General features: G+C 56.3%; 1 protein-coding gene across 4 annotated transcripts in view; it reads left to right on the top strand.

Annotated features, from left to right (window-relative positions):
- BRD4 (bromodomain containing 4) overlaps positions 1–17,316 on the top strand; it is a 95,391-nt gene that overhangs the window by 73,466 nt on the left and 4,609 nt on the right. For 3 of the 4 annotated variants that reach the window (XM_044253839.1, XM_044253841.1, XM_044253840.1), the window contains exons 8-14: positions 1,612–1,821; positions 2,687–2,886; positions 3,226–3,521; positions 4,546–4,656; positions 14,049–14,101; positions 14,216–14,588; positions 15,296–15,883. In XM_044253839.1, coding sequence (XP_044109774.1) covers positions 1,612–1,821; positions 2,687–2,886; positions 3,226–3,521; positions 4,546–4,656; positions 14,049–14,101; positions 14,216–14,588; positions 15,296–15,883 — 1,831 coding nt within the window. Of the gene's footprint in view, positions 1–1,611; positions 1,822–2,686; positions 2,887–3,225; positions 3,522–4,545; positions 4,657–9,358; positions 11,618–14,048; positions 14,102–14,215; positions 14,589–15,295; positions 15,884–17,316 lie in introns of those variants that run through there. The other variant, XM_044253843.1, reaches the window with a different exon arrangement.

Below are 17,316 nucleotides of genomic sequence, written 5' to 3'. Positions count from 1 at the left end.
TAATTCTCCATTGCCCTCAGACCTGCTTCAGAATTTATTTCTGTGTGAATTATAAAGGCATTACCCTTTCATCACTTAGTCTGGTAGCAGAACCATTTAGACAGCAGTCTAGGTTCTCACCTTACTAGGAGGAGGAGCTCCCTTGAAGGAGGCTGAGGTGGGTGGAGGGGACAGCACTGCAGTTGGGGACAAACCTACTCTGTTGCTGGGGTCACCATTCCCAGCTGCCTTGGGGCGGGGAAACCTGAAGTTGTGTTTCCAGAGATATAAGGGAGAGGTTTCTAGGGCCAGCTTTGTCAAGTGGACCCTAGTTTGTTTGATACAGCAGCTCTGGAGCTTGCTCCCGCGGCCCTCTTGGGCCGTGCTGCTCCGAAGTATCGACTCACACTTGAGGAAGGCCTCCTTCTTACAGGAGATGACATGTTGACAAACGTTTTCCAGGCTTAAGGCAGGTCCTAACATCCTGCTGGGAAGGTAGCTGTGTTCCCTTCACTGCTGTCCTCTGTCCTGAGTCATTATTGGATTTATGGTCCCAGAGCCCTCAGGGTAGGAAGGGACCCACCAGCTGGCTGATGAGGCAGCACAGAAGGACCCATGTGCCCAGGCGGAGCTGTTGCCCCCAGGCTTTGTGACCCCACGTGGAGTACCATCAGATTCTTGGGTCTTAGAATTTGAAGGTCTCAGTCTCCCATCAAGGGATCCTGTCTTAATAGCCCTGGGACCTTTGCTTGGGTCACTGGCATCTCACAAGACTTAACTCCCTCCTGCAGCCCATCCTCCAGAACCCCCATAGCCATTCTCCTATACTTTCCCACCTTGGCCGGGCATGCCCTGGAGACACCTCAGCCAGTGGCATGGCTGTGCTCAGTTACATGCCCTACAGGTAATTTGAGGAATAGGGAGGCGGACGCAGATGTGCCCACTGTAGCAGAGGTTCAGTCGCCTCACTGGACATTGGCTCCGTACCAGGCACGTTTACTGCAGGGCTGGGCCATTGCATGTTCTGTTTCTTTCGCCTGGAATGGTGTCCAGAACTATAGAACACACCCACTTCCTGCAGGAGGATGACTCCGAGGTGTGTAGAAGCTCCTTTTCTGTTCACTGCTGTTGCTTGGTGCCTGGCCCTGGCATCCAGAAGGCTCCCTCAGGAAGTGCTGAGTAAGCACCGACCTGATGAGAGCCTTAGGGCACTCTTTGTGGGTCCCTCCTTTGACCCGTCATCTATCTCCAGTTCCCAAGCAGCCACCCTCAGTGGGCCAGCTGCCTCCTGTGACCTGGGTCACATGTACATACCTGGGCTGTCTCTCCTGGGGAATGGGGGCCAGGCCATGGCAGGAGCATATTTCATTTAAAAGTGAAGTTTGTGAGGAGCGTTGGAAGAGCTGGCAAGGGGCCTTGGCCCACCCCTTGCCTCACCCCTTGCCTTAGTGGGCAGGGTAGGGGGTGGTCATCATCAGCCCAGCCCTCTTTGACCCTCCTGCTTGCTTCTTCTTGAGTCAACCCTAGCAGCCAAGGACGCTGTGGTGATGCTGAGCCACATCCCAGGCAGCCCCCTGCCACACATGCCTGGGCACCTGGGAGCCCTCATGGGCATGGCTTCTCCCCCACCAGGATGTGTTCGAGATGCGCTTTGCCAAGATGCCAGATGAGCCAGAGGAGCCTGTGGTGGCTGTGTCCTCCCCGGCAGTGCCACCCCCTACCAAAGTGGTGGCCCCACCCTCATCCAGCGACAGCAGCAGTGATAGCTCCTCAGATAGTGACAGCTCCACTGATGACTCTGAAGAGGAGCGAGCCCAGCGGCTGGCAGAGCTCCAGGAGCAGGTGAGGATGCAGGCGGTCCCATTCACAGTCCCCCAGAATCCATGGCCTGGGCAGTCAGTCTCTCCCCACAGGTCTCCATGACATGGGGAGTTCCAACAGGAGCAGGATTCCCACTGGTCCCCCTGTGCCGGGTGCACATGCATTCTAAACACACAGTTAACCTTTGAGCAGTGTGAAAGCATCTGTGCTTCAGAAATCAGTGTATAATTTTTAACTCCCCCAGAAAACTTAAGCAGTAGTCTGCTCTTGACCAGAAGCCTTACCTGTAATGTAGTCGATGAGCTTATGCTTTATAGGTTACACTCATTACGTACTGTATTCTTAACAATAAAGTAAGCTGTTAATAAAGTGAAAAAAATGTAAGCAGTAGAGGATACGCTTACAGTATTGTATTGATTGTAAAAAACAAACAAACTACATATAAGTTGACTTGCATAGTTCAAACCTAGGTTTTTCAGGAGTCAGTTGTACATACATAGGTGTTTGTTGGGGAGATGTGGCTGTTCTCTGGGTAGAGGTGAGGCTTCTAGACCCTTCTAGTATCTGGAAGGAGGAGCCAGAGCCAGGATATCCATCTCTCCTGGGGCCTACAGGCCAGAGATCAGGGCCACCCTTCTAGGCACCCTCCTTCCAGATGGTCATAGATGGGCATAGATGCCAGCTCCCCTGGCAGAGAAGGACAGTGGCCACCCTTGGAATCTGTGGCCTGGGTGGGCATGGGCAGTTTGAAAATTTGGTGAGGCAGCAGGTCACAAGGCTGAGGGCCAAGCACTCTCCCTGTGCTCCCCCCCCGCTCCCTTACACCTGGGGCTACACACAGAGACCAGGATGATGGGTGTGTGTGTCTTGCTTGTCTGTTCCACAGCTCAAAGCCGTGCACGAGCAGCTTGCAGCCCTCTCCCAGCCCCAGCAGAACAAACCAAAGAAAAAGGAGAAAGACAAAAAAGAAAAGAAAAAGGAAAAGCACAAAAAGAAAGAGGAAGTAGAGGAGAATAAGAAGAGTAAAGCCAAGGAACTTCCTCCTAAAAAGACCAAGAAAAATAACAGCAGCAACAGCAATGCGAGGTCTGTGCCTCCCCAGTTTACCTTGGGTGGGGACCCCTGCCTGCCATGATGGGTAGGGAGGCCGCCTCTCTGCCCTTTCCTCTGGGATGGATCTTTGGCACCCACTGTGTTTGGGAAAGGAGGGAGGAGGATAGTAAGTAGCATGGAGTGGAAGGCGAGAACCAGGGCATGGTTTACGGTCTGTCACCAACAGGTGCTCCTGATAACAGCCTCCCCTGTTTTCCTTGAAGGCTTCTGGGTGGGGGTGTGGAAGCTGTCCACCAAGCCCCAGGTGGAGGAATGGGTGCCTGGCTTTCCCAGGACACCCGTACCTCACATTCCTGCATTGTCCGTTCGTAGCAAGAAGGAGCCAGTGCCCATGAAAAGCAAGCCCCCGCCGGCGTACGAGTCGGAGGAGGAGGACAAGTGCAAGCCCATGTCCTATGAGGAGAAGCGGCAGCTCAGCCTGGACATCAACAAGCTCCCTGGTGAGAAGCTGGGCCGAGTGGTGCATATCATCCAGTCGCGGGAGCCCTCTCTCAAGAACTCCAACCCTGATGAGATCGAGATTGACTTCGAGACTCTGAAGCCGTCCACCCTGCGAGAACTGGAGCGCTATGTGACCTCTTGTTTGCGCAAGAAAAGGAAACCTCAAGGTGCTCTTGGGCTCCCCAGGGTGGGGGAGCAGGGTGTGTTCTAGCCATCCCAGCCAAGAGGGAGGAGGCTCGCCACAGTTCACTTTGCCTTCCACACGTGGCCCTCTCTCTTTGCAGGCTGTTTTTCCAATTATAAAAGCTGCATCCTTAGCAAAGAAATCTCTGGGGGGTGGTGACATTGCCCTGGACCCTGGACTGTGGGTGCTGTTCTTGGCCTCCTGACTGGTACCGACCTGGGTCTCCACCTCCCCCTGCACCTGAGCAGCCCCTTCCCGGAGCAGCCCTGCTCTTACTCTTGCCACTGAGCCTCCCTCAGCGCCAGCCACTCGCCCCCGCTGCCGCCTCTTTGCAGTAGGCACGGGGGTGGGGGAGGTCAGGAGAAAGGATGGTGTAGGTCAGCATTGTCCTGCCTGCTGTCTCCTCCACAGCATTCTGCCAGGCCGCTCTTTCCTGTTAGAAATGCCTTGTCTTAGCTCACAGCTTTTGTCTTGAGACCAGTAGGACTTAGGATCCACATCAGAATGTGATGCACAGCCTCTCTCAGCCTGGACTGCTTCCTGGGGTTCTCGGGCCCCTCCATGGGGTGCCTCCCAATGACGTTCTGCCCTCGGTCTACCTCCCGAGGTGCTGGGGACTCCTGGGACTCTTTCATGTCTTACTTTGTCTTTGCTGTCATGTCTCCTTTGGGTCGCCTTCACCTACTGCCTGAGAAGTAGCCGAGGGAGCCCCAGCAGTTGCTCATGTTAGGGAATCCCCTCCTGCCTTTTTTGGACTCTGAGGAACCCAGCACAAGGTATTCTGTGGGGTCGCTTTAAAATTCTGGTACTCAGATTTTTCTGGCTGATGTGCAGTAGGCTAGCAGTTTAGCACGGGGAGATACGGGACTGGTAGCAGCCCCCTCTGGCTCACAAGCCACCGACTACGCTGCTGGCCCTTCTTGCAGGCTGTTGGGGTGTGTCTGTGGCCAGCGGCAGCCTCCTTGATCCGGGCCCTGCCTGACTCAGTCCCTGTTGCTTTATTACAGCTGAGAAAGTTGACGTGATTGCTGGCTCCTCCAAGATGAAGGGTTTCTCATCCTCGGAGTCAGAGAGCACCAGCGAGTCCAGCTCCTCTGACAGCGAAGACTCCGAAACAGGTTAGGTGTACTTCCTTCGTGACTCGTCGCATTCCTACCTGTGTCAGGCTTAGTCTTGTGTTCGGGCTGCTAGAGACCAGAGATGGTGGTCCTAAGAACTTTCTGGGCCGCCATGGTGACCCTCTCCCTGGGGCAGTGGGTGACCCTGCACCCTGAGGAGGAGTTGCTGAAAGTATTGACTGCATAGTCCTGGGGAGCTTGGGGGCTTGCTTTTGAGGACTTTGGGTATTGGGGCCCAGGTGGTGGCATTGACCTTTGTGTGACCTTGCTCAGTCTTACTGTCTTCCTGATGTCTCAGTCGCATGCAGCATGGCTGTTTCAGGTGATGTGCTTTTGCAGGTGTGGCCCAGTCCGCTATGGCCTCTGCTGTCAGCCGCGCTCGGGGCATTCCCTTCCTCCCCAGAGGGTGCTCACAGCTGCACTGGCTGCTCCTGACTGTGCATGCACTGGGACCACCGTGTCTTGCAGCCTCTAACGGTTCCTCTCTCCATGTTTCATGGGCCTGCACGTGTGCCCCCTGGTGCCCTAGGAGAGCGCCACATATCCCCCGCCCCCAAGCCTGAGCAGCAGCTTCGGTGTGGGGGGTGGGAGCGAGTAAGGGCAGGCAGAGATGCTGAGAGCTGCACGGTGGTAGGGAGAGGAGCTTTTCCTCTAGATGTGTACTTCCCTGATTATTCTCGGGAGCAGGCAGGTGCTCACACGGGCCCGGAGGAGAGGCTAGAGAAGAAACCTGGCGCCCAGCTTGTGTTGTGAGGTGGAGCTGGCCACGTGTGCCTGGTGAGCGTGGTTGCCCCTGGGCCGTCTACTCCATCAGCTGAGCAGACAGTCTGCAGACCACTGGAGAGCCAGCTCTGGGGCCTTAGGCACGCCCCTCCAGGCAGGTTGTAGTATGAGTATCCACAGTGGGAAACCTGTTTCGGCAACAAAGACCCCTGGTGTTTTCTTTCATAGATCTACCCCCTCTCTGGCATTGTATTCTTACTGGAGATAAACAGTAAGCCCCACTTCATCAGTTCATGTAAATAACGTGATCTGATCATGCCAAGGAAGTGTGAGGATTGCTCACCCTGCGTCTGTTTCGGGGAAGCAGAGGATGGGAGGGCTTCTGGGTCTTCTCATTCTTCCTTGTCACTTTTATGGTAGAGTACCAAACTTCCCTAGTGGGTTGGAGGGCTGCCTTGGGGTAGGCTAAGGGCTTCTCCAGGACTCCAAATTCTGTATACCACCTCATTTCCAGGGGGTTCAACTGAGACTCATTAAGCTGTATTCTGTATTTATTGAGCTCTGTTGTATGCAGACAGCTGTGGGCAGTTTGCGGCCTCCTATCTCCATCCTTCGTCCTTTTTTTCCTAACCAACCCCCCCCCCCATACTATGGCTTTTTAATCTGTCGACCAGCAGGGGGCGCCACAGCCCATGCCTGCCAGGGAGGGTTGGCCCCAAGCCAGGGCCCATTGCCCTCAGTAGGATGAATGGCCATATTCTTGGGCCCAATTAGCATGCTGGGTGGCCACTGACTTCTCACTTTCGGTACCAGCCACGCCTCGGGTATGCCATTGCCGTGGGCTTTTGCACCTCCTGTGGTCCCTAGCTGGCTGCTCCTACTAGGGGTTTCATAGCGTTTTCTCCTAAGGATCTGTGTGGCTCCTAAGGATCTGTGTGGCCAAAAGAAAACCCCAAAGGTTGGAATTGGCAGGGGACCTGAATGTTAAAAACAGTGCGGTTTGGCCCAGGGCAGACTTTTTGCCCCATGGTGGCACCCGACCATCAGGTCCTGATGGCAAGTCTGTGACTTTGGCCTTTGTTCCTGATCCCCAAGCTCTTCTTTGGGGTCATGTTGGCTTGAGGAGGGAATTCTCCCGGGCTCCTAAGTGCCCTGCACCCACCTCCTGCCTTGTGCTGTGGGATGGCTGTGACGGCCTCTTCGGCAGCTCTGGACTGCTGAGATTATTTTTCCCTTTTTGTCCCCCCTTTGAAAGAAATGGAAAGATTGTGCAACAAGTAATCTGAGAGTCCTGGGAACAGCTGTCTGGGCGGGAAGGAGGGTGAGATTTACAGTCTCCGAGCCGCCAGCCTTTAGGCTCCCAGGCTCCAGTGATTCGGCCCCAGTGGCTTGCTCCGTTGCTTCCGGCTCATCCCTCTTTCCAGGCACCCTCCCCACCTTGTGTCTTGGGACACCCCCCCCCATTTGTTTTCAAGGTCCTGGCTTTTCCTTTTCCATCTATGTGCCCTGGAGAGCTTTGGTGTAGGTCACCTGAGTGCTTCTGCCCTGTACCTCTGCACCACTGAATGCAACCATCCCCCACCCTATCCCACACAGGAAACCGCACTCACTTCTAGGGCAGCTCCTCCAGCAGCTGCTTGCGCTAGGTCCCTGGAGCTAGGCAGCCCTGATTTCTGTGACCAGTTAGTGGGCATAGAGCAGGGTGGGGGGCACTGAAGGTATTTCCTTTGGTCTTTTGAGACTTAATTGTTTTGCCCTCCTCGTTCTTGTGTTTCCATTTGGACCGGAGCCGAAATTCCTGAAAGAGCCTATTTTTGTCACTTGTAGTAAGGGTCATTTCTCCTGACAGGGCCCAGAGACATGAATCACCCAAAGAAACCAAACAGAGGCATGAAATTGGGGCTTGATGGGGATGGGGGTTGCATAGACCCTTCCTGGCTTCTCTTCATAGATAAGGATGCCTCTGGGCTCCTCAGGGCACAGGCCTGGTCTGTGGGGCCAAGCTGTAGTTCAGGGAGGCGATGCTCCCACAGTTGGGGATTGGGGGATGGGGAGGTGGGTTGGACTTCTAGCTGTGTTCCCAGGCCACCACGTATCCTGTCCTGCCCGCCCGCATGCCCAGAAGCACGCTGTTGGCCGGTCCTGGCATGTCATCCGAGCCCAGCTATTGCTTGGGTTGTGGTCTTTTGTTGAGCTTCAGTTCTGGCTGATGACTGAGTCTGCTTCTTCACAGTTTAGTACTCAGATAGGATGGGGGATACAAATGCCACTTTTTCATGGCCATCCCAGGTGGGCTGTGGGCAGAGTTGTGGCCTCCCCTGCATCACCCATGCTCGGATCGTGTCTGGCTGGCTCGTGGGGCCAAGAAGGATGTCCTTGGCCTCTTTGTCCAGCCTTCCACTCCATCACATTGCTGATGATGGACTCTTTCCATGTGCCGTCCACAGGTCTTCTGGGCAGGGTGGACACAGCTCATGTCCCTCTTAGGAGGACACCCTCCTACCCCAGCTACCTGGGCTCGGACAGGTTCGGGGAGGTATGGGCATTGCTCTTGGATTTGGGCCTGGTCTTCTAGTTGCAGTGGGAGCACACTCCTGCTATTTTAGTCTCCTTGTTTCCTTTTCCCAGGATTGGAGCGCGTGGGTGTTTCTTAATAGCTCTAGGGGAAAAAGGAATGCTTGATGTTTTGGAAAGATTTGAGCCGGAAAGTGCAGGCAGAGGCCATGGGGCGTTCTTCCCAGACAACCAGCCTCAGCTTCCGGCCCCTGGGGTCTTTGAGGGACTGGGTTCCAGTGCCATCTTGGGGCCTGCTACTGTCTGCTCCAAGGGCGTGACACTTAACTCTTGGGAAAAGGGAGAGGTCCCGGTAGGAGTGGGGGTGGAGTGGAGATAGGAGGAGACCTGGAGGGTGGGACTAGAGCTGGTCTGTCTGCACGGTCAAGTGACCCCTCATACGCTCACATGCAGCAGGGGTCGCAGCTGGAGGGACTCTGGGATCTTCGTGGGCAAGGGTGAGCCTTGTGGAATGTGGAACAGTAGGCCGCTGGTGGGTGGGTTTTTCCCACGCACACACTTGAAGACCATGGGAGTGCAGTGTTGGTTGCATCCGTGGCTCTAATAGAGGCATCCGCTCTGCTGTGTGGGTGGGAATGGGCCCCATGCCCCTCCCCGGCCAAGAGGAGACACACTCGATGCCCTGGGAAAAGGCGGACAGCTTTGCTCCTCCGCCTGTCTTCATTTTATTTTTTCCCCCGGTGGTAATTCCCCAGTTATACACAGTGTGTATAATTTCTTACTCTTTTTTTATAATTTGAGTGTATTGTTTTTGTTTTGGAGGGGTTGTTTCGGTGGTTTTTTGTTTTTTTGTGTGTGGTGGTGGTGGTTTCTTGGGGTTTGTAGGAATGCAGAAATGAGACTGTTTGCTGGAGGTCCTGTACTCCAAAGCCCCTTTCTGGGGGATTTTCGTACCTCTGTCTAGGCCCTGAGGAAGGGCTGGCATCACCTGTATGAGGTGGACAGTGTGCAGAAAAGCAGATCTAGTGGGGATAGGTTTAGAGTCAGGGGTGCCTGATGGGTGGCTCACCTGGCTAGTCTTCAGGCGTGATGGCAATTAGGGCAGGCAAGGGCACCTTTCACACTGAAAGACCTTTAGGAAAGGAAATGCCAGCCTGCGCTCAGGGAGCTCATGGAACTTGTTACTGGAAGCCGCTGTTCTGTATAGAAGCATAATCAGGGCCCTGGGTGGTTTTGGAGACCTATGCTGGAACTGTGCCCATTGTAAAAGGAAGGTGGGTCTGTTGCCACCTGTGGCTAGCCAGGCAGGGGGTAGGGCTCCTAGGCTCCAGCGCTGTTCTCTCGTGCCCTGTCAGCAGGCAGGGCACAGGAGGCTGGCTCGGTCTGTGGTTCTTCTGTTCTTGTGACTTGAACGGTACATTCCACACCATTTCTCTCACACTGGTTTCTCTCTCCCTCTATGTAGGTCCTGCCTAATCATTGGACACGGACTCTTAATAAAACGGTCTTCAGTTCCAGATTCCTTCCCAGCAAGCTATAGCTTAAGTCCATTTTCTTCTGTGAAAGGGACAGGACTCCATCAAGTTATGGAATTCCTCAGAGCCCTGGGCCTGTCCCCCGGGGTGGATTAGTCATGTCCAGCAGTACACGCCTAGTCCCGCCTCCGGGAAGGCTGCCTGCTTGGCTGGCCACCCGGGCCTCCTGTGTAAAGACTGCCTGGCTGTCCTGCCCAGCCTCCCTGGTCGTCTGGGGTCTTCTGGGTGGGTGGCATCTCCCAGCGGATGATGACAATCCTCCCTGTACACACATACATGTGGTGCTGCTCCGTGTGCAAGGCCCCATCACAAGTATGTTTTCTCTCTTCATCCCTCCCTCTTTGTCTGAATCCTGGCCACTTTTCTCCTGGACCTTAAAATGGCGTTAGGCCAGGGAAGGTCTCATTCAGCCTAAGGAAGAATAATACTCTTAACATCTAGAGTTTTCCCCAGTGAGGAACAGGGGCCTTCGGGGCAAGCGTGGTTGGGCCTGGAAGCTCACAGGGCTGTCCCTCAGCATGCCCTCTCTCTGGTGGCTTATGAGGCTCCATCACCTGGAGGCTGTCACCAGCTACAGCTGACTCCCAGGCCCCTGGAGTCTTCCTTCTGTTTTCATTGTTCCCATTGTTGCCTGTTGGGCATTTTCCCAGCTTTTTTGGCCTCTTTACCTAAAGTCACAGAGGGGAAAGTACCTCTTGGGCTGCCTCCCTGTCCCTCCCAAGTAATCGGAAGCAGGCTGCAGTGGTCAAGAGCCGCTTTCAGGAGGGTCCCTGCTGAGGGGCACTTGAGAAACAACTATACAGCCAGCTGACCTAGCCCTTGAGTCCATGAGTCCTGTCCCCAACGGGGTGGGGTGCTGGGCTAGTGGTCAAGAAAGGGCTCTCAAACCCAGAGCACTGGACCAGTCTGTAGTGAGGCCATCCAAGCCCTCGGGCCTGCTCCGTGCACATCTCTGAGGGGTGTTGCCAGTTGCTCCCTCCCGTACTTCAGTGCCCTAGAATAATGACAGCCTGAGGGGCTAGGGCAGGCCGGGGTGGCCACATCATCCAAGCCCTCTGAGAGGCGCTGAATAGGATTTTTTGCTCTAAAAATAAATAACGGCCCTTTTTTGGTCATGAATCCAGCATTTCAGCAGAAAACTGTCTGACGAAAAGTCCCCTAAGGAACAGCATCTGTGTTTCAGGGAGTGCTCCGCCCCCCCCCTTTTTAAAGTATAGTTTGTGTGTATTTCTTCAAGGCCTGTAGCAATTTCCTGGCATCTTGGAGCCTGCCTTCCGGAGCTGGAAGCAAGTTTGAGGACGTGTAGTTCACCATCAGCAGGCCCTCGGGCACTGGCCACCTCCAGTGCAAAAACCCTGGGACCCTTCTTCTGGGCTCTGTGTTCTAGATCCAGAACCTCCAGGGCCCTGCAGTGATGTTTGCAAGTTCCTCTGGCCAGTTGATTTCCAGTCAAGCTCCATTTGCCAAACAGACTATTTTGAGCTGCCCTTTGGCCTGTGCCTGATGTGTTCCCAGTGCAGCTCGGCCTGGCTGGAGCCAGGGGGCTTCATGCCCGGAGATTCCCACAGGACAGTTGGGAAGCTGTTGGCATTGTCTTTCTGGGAAGATTCTGCTGTCTTGGAACAAATGGCAGCCTGGATTCCCACAGTGTCGGGCTGTGTGCTGCCCCAGCCCTTCCCACACTCGTGCATACCAGCTATATAGCCACAGGCCAGCTCTTCTGCAGGGTCTTTGCGCCCTTTCTGTCTGTGGATCCTGGCCTCCTTGCCCATGGGGTTTCCATCTGTCAGAGAACTTGATCTGTAGACTTGAGCCGGCACCTGTGCCCAGTGCCCCAGTAATAGAGCAGAGAGAGCAGTACCCATTCCTTATTGGCAGCCTCCTGTGGGCGGGCAGGGGGACATGCCCACTGGGCCTTGACACACCAGCCAGCCTGCAGGGGCCTGGGGAGTTGCTGTCTAGGAGGGGTGGGTGGCCTGTGCCTCTGCTCTACCCTGCCCTTACTCTCTCAATCCTGTCTCCTTCCCTTGAGTGGGGGTGGGGGAGGGGCGGGAGGAATCAGTGTTTTAATCAGATTTTACAAAAAAAAACGTTTTAATTCTTTGTACAATTATCATCCTATGTAAAGATTAAATTTGTGTTGAGTTCAAGATTTTCATGGAATAAAGATCACACAGTACTTGAGGCCATCTTCATGTAACCCTTTCCAGAGAGTTTTGTGTGGGGTGTCTTGGGGCTGGTGTGTTGTGAAGCTGTGCACTTCCTGTCTTGTCTTCCTCCCAGTAACTCCGACAGGAGGCTCGGGCCGTGTGAGCCAGATGCAGCTGTCCCAGACAGGCTCCAGCACCCGTTGGTCCCCACTGCCGGCCGCTGTAGTGTCCTCTGGTCCTAGAAGTCTGTTACACACCTCCCACTGGTTCTCCCAGCCTGTGCCTGCCCCCTAACCAGCACTTCCTCATGGAGACCTGGATCTGGGACACTTTCCAAGGCAGCCGCTCTCTGGAGCTGCTGGGACCCTGCTGCATTTTGTCCCGATGAGTGTTCATGTGGGCCTCTCTGTTCCCCACTGCGGGGAGATAGGGAAGGCTCAGAGCCACCATCCCTCCTTTATGGTGGATAAAACAGTGCTTTCCCTGGGGCCATGAGAGGACAGGCCACCCCAGCTGTCTCCCCACAACACAGTGTCTTCTCCTGGTCAGACTTTACCCATTGGCCCCTTTCTTAATCCAGTTTCCAATCACCCAGTCTCCCAAAGGCCTGTCCAGTGTGTGAGCAGCTGTTCAGCCTGCCTCGAGCTTCAGTGTATGTTACTGGAATCTGCCGGGAGAGGTACCCATCCTGGAATCTGCCGGGAGAGGTACCCATCCTGGAGGGACCCTTGGCCCCTTCCTCTTGCTCCCGTCAGCTCAGTGGCCTCTGTATACCATGCTTTCCCCCAGCGCATACAGGGTCCTTTTGGTCCTGGGCTTCCCACCTCTCTAGTTCAGTATGCCTCCTTTACCCCCCAGCTGCCAGCCCCATGGCCCTAATCCTGCAAGTCACTGCAAACTGTCCCCTTTTATATGTCCCACCCACAAGAGTGTTCCTCTTACCTGGTTTCCTGCTGTGACCGAAAGTGCCCTGAACCCTGTATCCTGGCATCTTCAGTGCCCAGGTTTGAGGCTGGGCATATGGTTCGCGTGTCCCAGACGTCCTCACTTGCTGCCATTTGTATGAGGACGTGTGTCTGTAGCTTCTGAGGTCTGTGTCACACTGTCTTGTCTCTTGCATGGAGTGGTGAGTTCTCGCAGGGCACGAGGTCCCTTCTCATCCCTTTTGGTAGTGCACTGTACGCTGTGGCTCTGCACCTCACAGAAGCTTAGCCCGGCCCTCAGTGAAGCAGCTGCAAGTGGAGGTAGCAAAACATGTCCTCCCAACACCAGCAAGAGCCGGCGCCTTGGCAAGGAGCTTAGGGAATACCAGGCAAAGCCACGAGGTGTCTCTTGGTGACAGGAATTCGGAAGGCACCATGGGTCGCACCTCCCACCTGGTTGGTGACTTCATCATTTCCTAGCCCACAAGTACTACTGGCTGGTTCTCCTTTCCCTCTCTGGGGTTTGCACACCAGCTGGTATTGGTGAGGGGCAAACACCTGGCGAGAGATGGTTAGCACAGATCTGTGGAGCGGGTGCCGAGGTGGGCTTGTGCTGGCTCCTGCACATTCTCTGCAGGGCAGGCCCACCCTGGATGCGTCCACGCGATGGCAGCAACCAACCGTCAGCCCCTGAGGGACCAGGGCACACACGGCAGGGAGGGTCCCTGCAGCGGCTGTGTCCCAACACGGGGACTTACCGGAGGCTGGTCTCCCACAAGGACGGGCATACTGGTTGGTGGCCGCCTTTTGCTGCCAGTGGTGTGGTAGTGAGCACCTTCCCTATTTCCTGTTGGTCATTCCTGGGAGACCAGCCTGTTTCCTTCCGTCCCGCTCTCCCCACAGTGCTCGCTCTGCAGCCAGGCCTCTTGGCGTGGGTCAGTCCCGCTGCACGCTCTCACCCCCAGTTGTGCATCTTGGCTTTCCCTGGGAGGATGGGAAGGAGCCCGCATAGAGGGCAGTGCAGTTGGAGGCTACCATGCTGTTACTCTGTAGCTGTGTGATGGGGGCAAGTGCCTTCATTTCTCTTTGAGTCTCACTTGGCTAATCCATCAAATGGATGTGATGATTTCTAATGTCAAGATTGCTGCACAGCAAAGTGGGCCGGGGTGCAGACACTTGGGTCACCATAGTGGCGTCTGACCAGCAAGTAGGGGGAGACGCTGGGCAAGGAGGGGTCTGTAGCTCAGCTCCCAGTGTACCCGGGTGTCGTCCTTGCATGGAACCAGCTGGTGGTCTGGAAATTGGCAGGGATCTTTCCATTATGTCCCCCACTGGGAAAAGCGGCAGGCAAATGTGTAGGTGACACACCACACGTTTTCCCTTTTCCTGAGGCTGGCTCCCATCCCAGACAGAACCCAGCTACCCGCCCAGTCACCATCACCGACCCTTCTCCTGAACTTACCCTATGTTTTCTCCTTGCTCTGCCTCCGAGGCCAGCTTACAGTCCTCTCCCCCATAGCCTCACCACCTTCTCTTTCCCTCTGCAGAGATGGCTCCGAAGTCAAAAAAGAAGGGGCACCCCGGGAGGGAGCAGAAGAAGGTACGTGGTCTCAGGGGTGTCCTCCAGCAGGTGAGCAGTGGCCACCTGCCCTCATGGGCCCTGAGGGTACCCAGGTGTGTGTCGCCTGCCTGACACCAGCCTGTCTGTCTGCAGCACCATCACCACCACCATCAGCAGATGCAGCAGGCCCCGGCCCCTGTGCCCCAGCAGCCCCCGCCGCCGCCCCAGCAGCCCCCGCCGCCTCCACCTCCACAGCAGCAGCAGCAGCAGCCCCCGCCCCCGCCGCCCCCACCTTCCATGCCGCCGCAGGCAGCCCCCACGATGAAGTCCTCGCCTCCGCCCTTCATCGCCGCCCAGGTGCCAGTCCTGGAGCCCCAGCTCCCAGGCAGCGTCTTCGACCCCATCGGCCACTTCACCCAGCCCATCCTGCACCTGCCGCAGCCCGAGCTGCCCCCCCACCTGCCCCAGCCGCCCGAGCACAGCACTCCACCTCATCTCAACCAGCACTCGGTGGTCTCTCCTCCAGGTGAGCTGCAGCCACACCTGCTGAGGGGTGGGGACGCCCCTTCCATCCTGCTCTTTCCCTGTGATTAGGCTCTCTGGGCAACCTGTGGAGCCCCCACCTCGGCTGTAGTTGTCTTGCCTCCCAAGGGGAGGTTCAGTGGCTTCCCTGAGCTGTTAAGGACACTGTGAGCCACCGAGGCACAGGCTCTGCTATTTAGTGTCTCGATACTGAAGGTATTGACTCGTTTTTTCTGGGCCAAGCATTGTGTGATATGGAAAAAAAGATGGGTGCGCCCCCTTCCCGCCAGCACCCCAGCTCCACGTTGAGGATGGAGATGCTGGGAAACAGACACACAAAGACATACACAGACACACACACACACACAGACAGACACACACGCACACACCCACCCACCTACCCCGGGGGGATTCAGGGAAGGCCTACACCTGAGACCTGAAGGGCAAGTGTGAAAATAGGGAGCAGCTGAAGGGAAGGGAGGAAGGTTGGGTGCAGAGCGCAGGGCAGAATGGCAGCGATCAGGAGCCCAATCCTGTAGACTTCTCTGGAACTGTTCTTATTCTGCAATTTGTGAGAAGCAGAAGAGGGCCGAGTGAGATGACTAGTTGGAGGGAAACCGGCAGGAGGTCATGATGGAGCAGGAATGCTGGGCTGGGGTCACGGGGTGCAGAAGCTGTGAGCCTCACCGCCACGCCATCCTGTCCTTCCAGCTTTGCACAACGCGCTGCCCCAGCAGCCATCGCGGCCCAGCAACCGAGCCGCCGCCCTACCCCCCAAGCCTGCCCGGCCCCCGGCCGTGTCGCCTGCCCTGGCCCAGCCACCCCTTCTCCCACAGCCCCCCATGGCTCAGCCCCCCCAAGTGCTATTGCAGGAGGACGAAGAGCCACCCGCCCCACCCCTCACCTCCATGCAGATGCAGCTCTACCTGCAGCAGCTGCAGAAGGTGCAGCCGCCCACACCACTACTTCCTTCCGTGAAGGTGCAGTCCCAGCCCCCACCCCCTTTGCCCCCCCCACCTCACCCCTCAGTGCAGCAGCAGCTACAGCAGCAGCCACCGCCACCACCCCCCCAGCCACAGCCTCCGCCCCAGCAGCAGCACCAGCCCCCCCCACGGCCCGTGCACATGCAGCCCATGCAGTTCCCTACCCACATCCAGCAGCCCCCCCCGCCCCCGGGCCAGCAGCCCCCACATCCGCCCCCGGGCCAGCAGCCGCCACCGCCACAGCCCGCCAAGCCTCAGCAGGTCATCCAGCATCACCCTTCTCCCCGGCACCACAAGTCGGACCCCTATTCAACTGGTAAGTTGGCTTTTGCCCCTGGGCTCTGGGGAGGCTAATGCGGGCCCAGAATTTTGTCTTTAAGAAGTCAGACTGGTCAGCTCATACTTTAGGCTGAGGTGGATTCAGAGCCGCCCCTTAAAGGCTCTGGGTTAGTTGCAGAGGTTGCTGAAGGGGGTGTCGGTGCTTCACATAGCATTGTTACTGGGGTTTGTCTTGACTTGTAGCTTCATGACTGGGAACAAGGTCCCCACTCGTCCTTCTCTTGGAACTCACAGGAGCATTACAGTACATCGTGATCCTAGGTGGGGAAGTCAGGGCACACTTCCTGGAGGAGGTGAACAGAGGGTGAGCCAGAGCTAATTTAACAAACAGGGTGGGGAGTGACGTCCAGGCAGAGCTGGGGCAGGCCTGGGCAGCAGGGGGTTGTTGGGGATCTTGTAGGAGCAGGTGCTCTGCTCTTACCGAGGCTTACCTGGTGGGAGTCAGGACCTCATGGGAGAGAATTGGGCTAAAGCTGAAAGGTAGCTTGGGTTGTAATCGGCAGCCATTTCCCATTCCCTGCCTCCACACTGATCCAGGCTGTCCTTTTTCTGTCTTAATCAGGCCACACCTGCTTGCCTTTCCTGGCTCTTATTTTCTAAGTGGCTGTGACCAAACTGTCCCAGCCTCAGCAAGGGAATTGTTCCAGTCAGTGCCTCATGGTGTGGTGACACGTGAGGGTCAGGGTTGAGGCTCCTGGACTTGGCAGTTCAGACCATGTAGCCTGGCTAGGGAGTGCAGGTGCCACCTGCAAATTGAACAACAAGGCTGTTGATCTTAGGCTGTGACTGCTCTGAAACCTAGCAAAAGCTGCCAGGTGCCAAGTGGATTATTGGACGCCCCGAGCCAAGAACAGCTGGCTGTCCTCCCTGGGAAAGGCTGGTGCTGGTCCTGGTCCCAGCACCTGTGCAGCTGTGCCTGTTTCCACCCTTAAGGAAGGCCAGGCTTCCCTGGTGGGGGCAGTGATGAGCAGATGAGATGCCTTCAGTAGAGCTAGTTCTCTCGATGGGGCAAGTTCCCTCTGAGGACCTATGCTGTGAGTCTCCAGGCCCACCTACCCTGAGCTCCTGTGGCCTGCGGTAGCTTGGGGTGGGTCACAGGGAGCCATTGTGGCTTGGAGCGCAGCTGGGGACTTTGGGCCAAAGGCCACGTTGGGAGTCCCAGGGAGGTACATCCCTGGGCACCTGGCCAGCTCGCAGGCACCACCCCTGAGCCACTGGGCTCCCCTCTAGCTGCTGTTGGATGAAGCCACTGGTAGGCGGGTGATAACCTACCAATCATAGATGCAAGCATCTGCCTACCGTCACCCAGTCAGGCCTCAGCAGGTACTGCTGAGGGAGCCAGACCAGACCAGAGAGTGTCACCACCATATGCCTGCAGATCCTGAGGCCTGGACTGGGGCCCCAGACACC

The sequence above is a fragment of the Neovison vison genome, chromosome 6 (genome assembly GCF_020171115.1).
Source record: "Neovison vison isolate M4711 chromosome 6, ASM_NN_V1, whole genome shotgun sequence".
Lineage (NCBI taxonomy): Eukaryota > Metazoa > Chordata > Mammalia > Carnivora > Mustelidae > Neogale > Neogale vison.
Note: the sequence above shows the minus strand (reverse complement) of the source record. Positions and strands in the feature narration are given on the sequence as shown.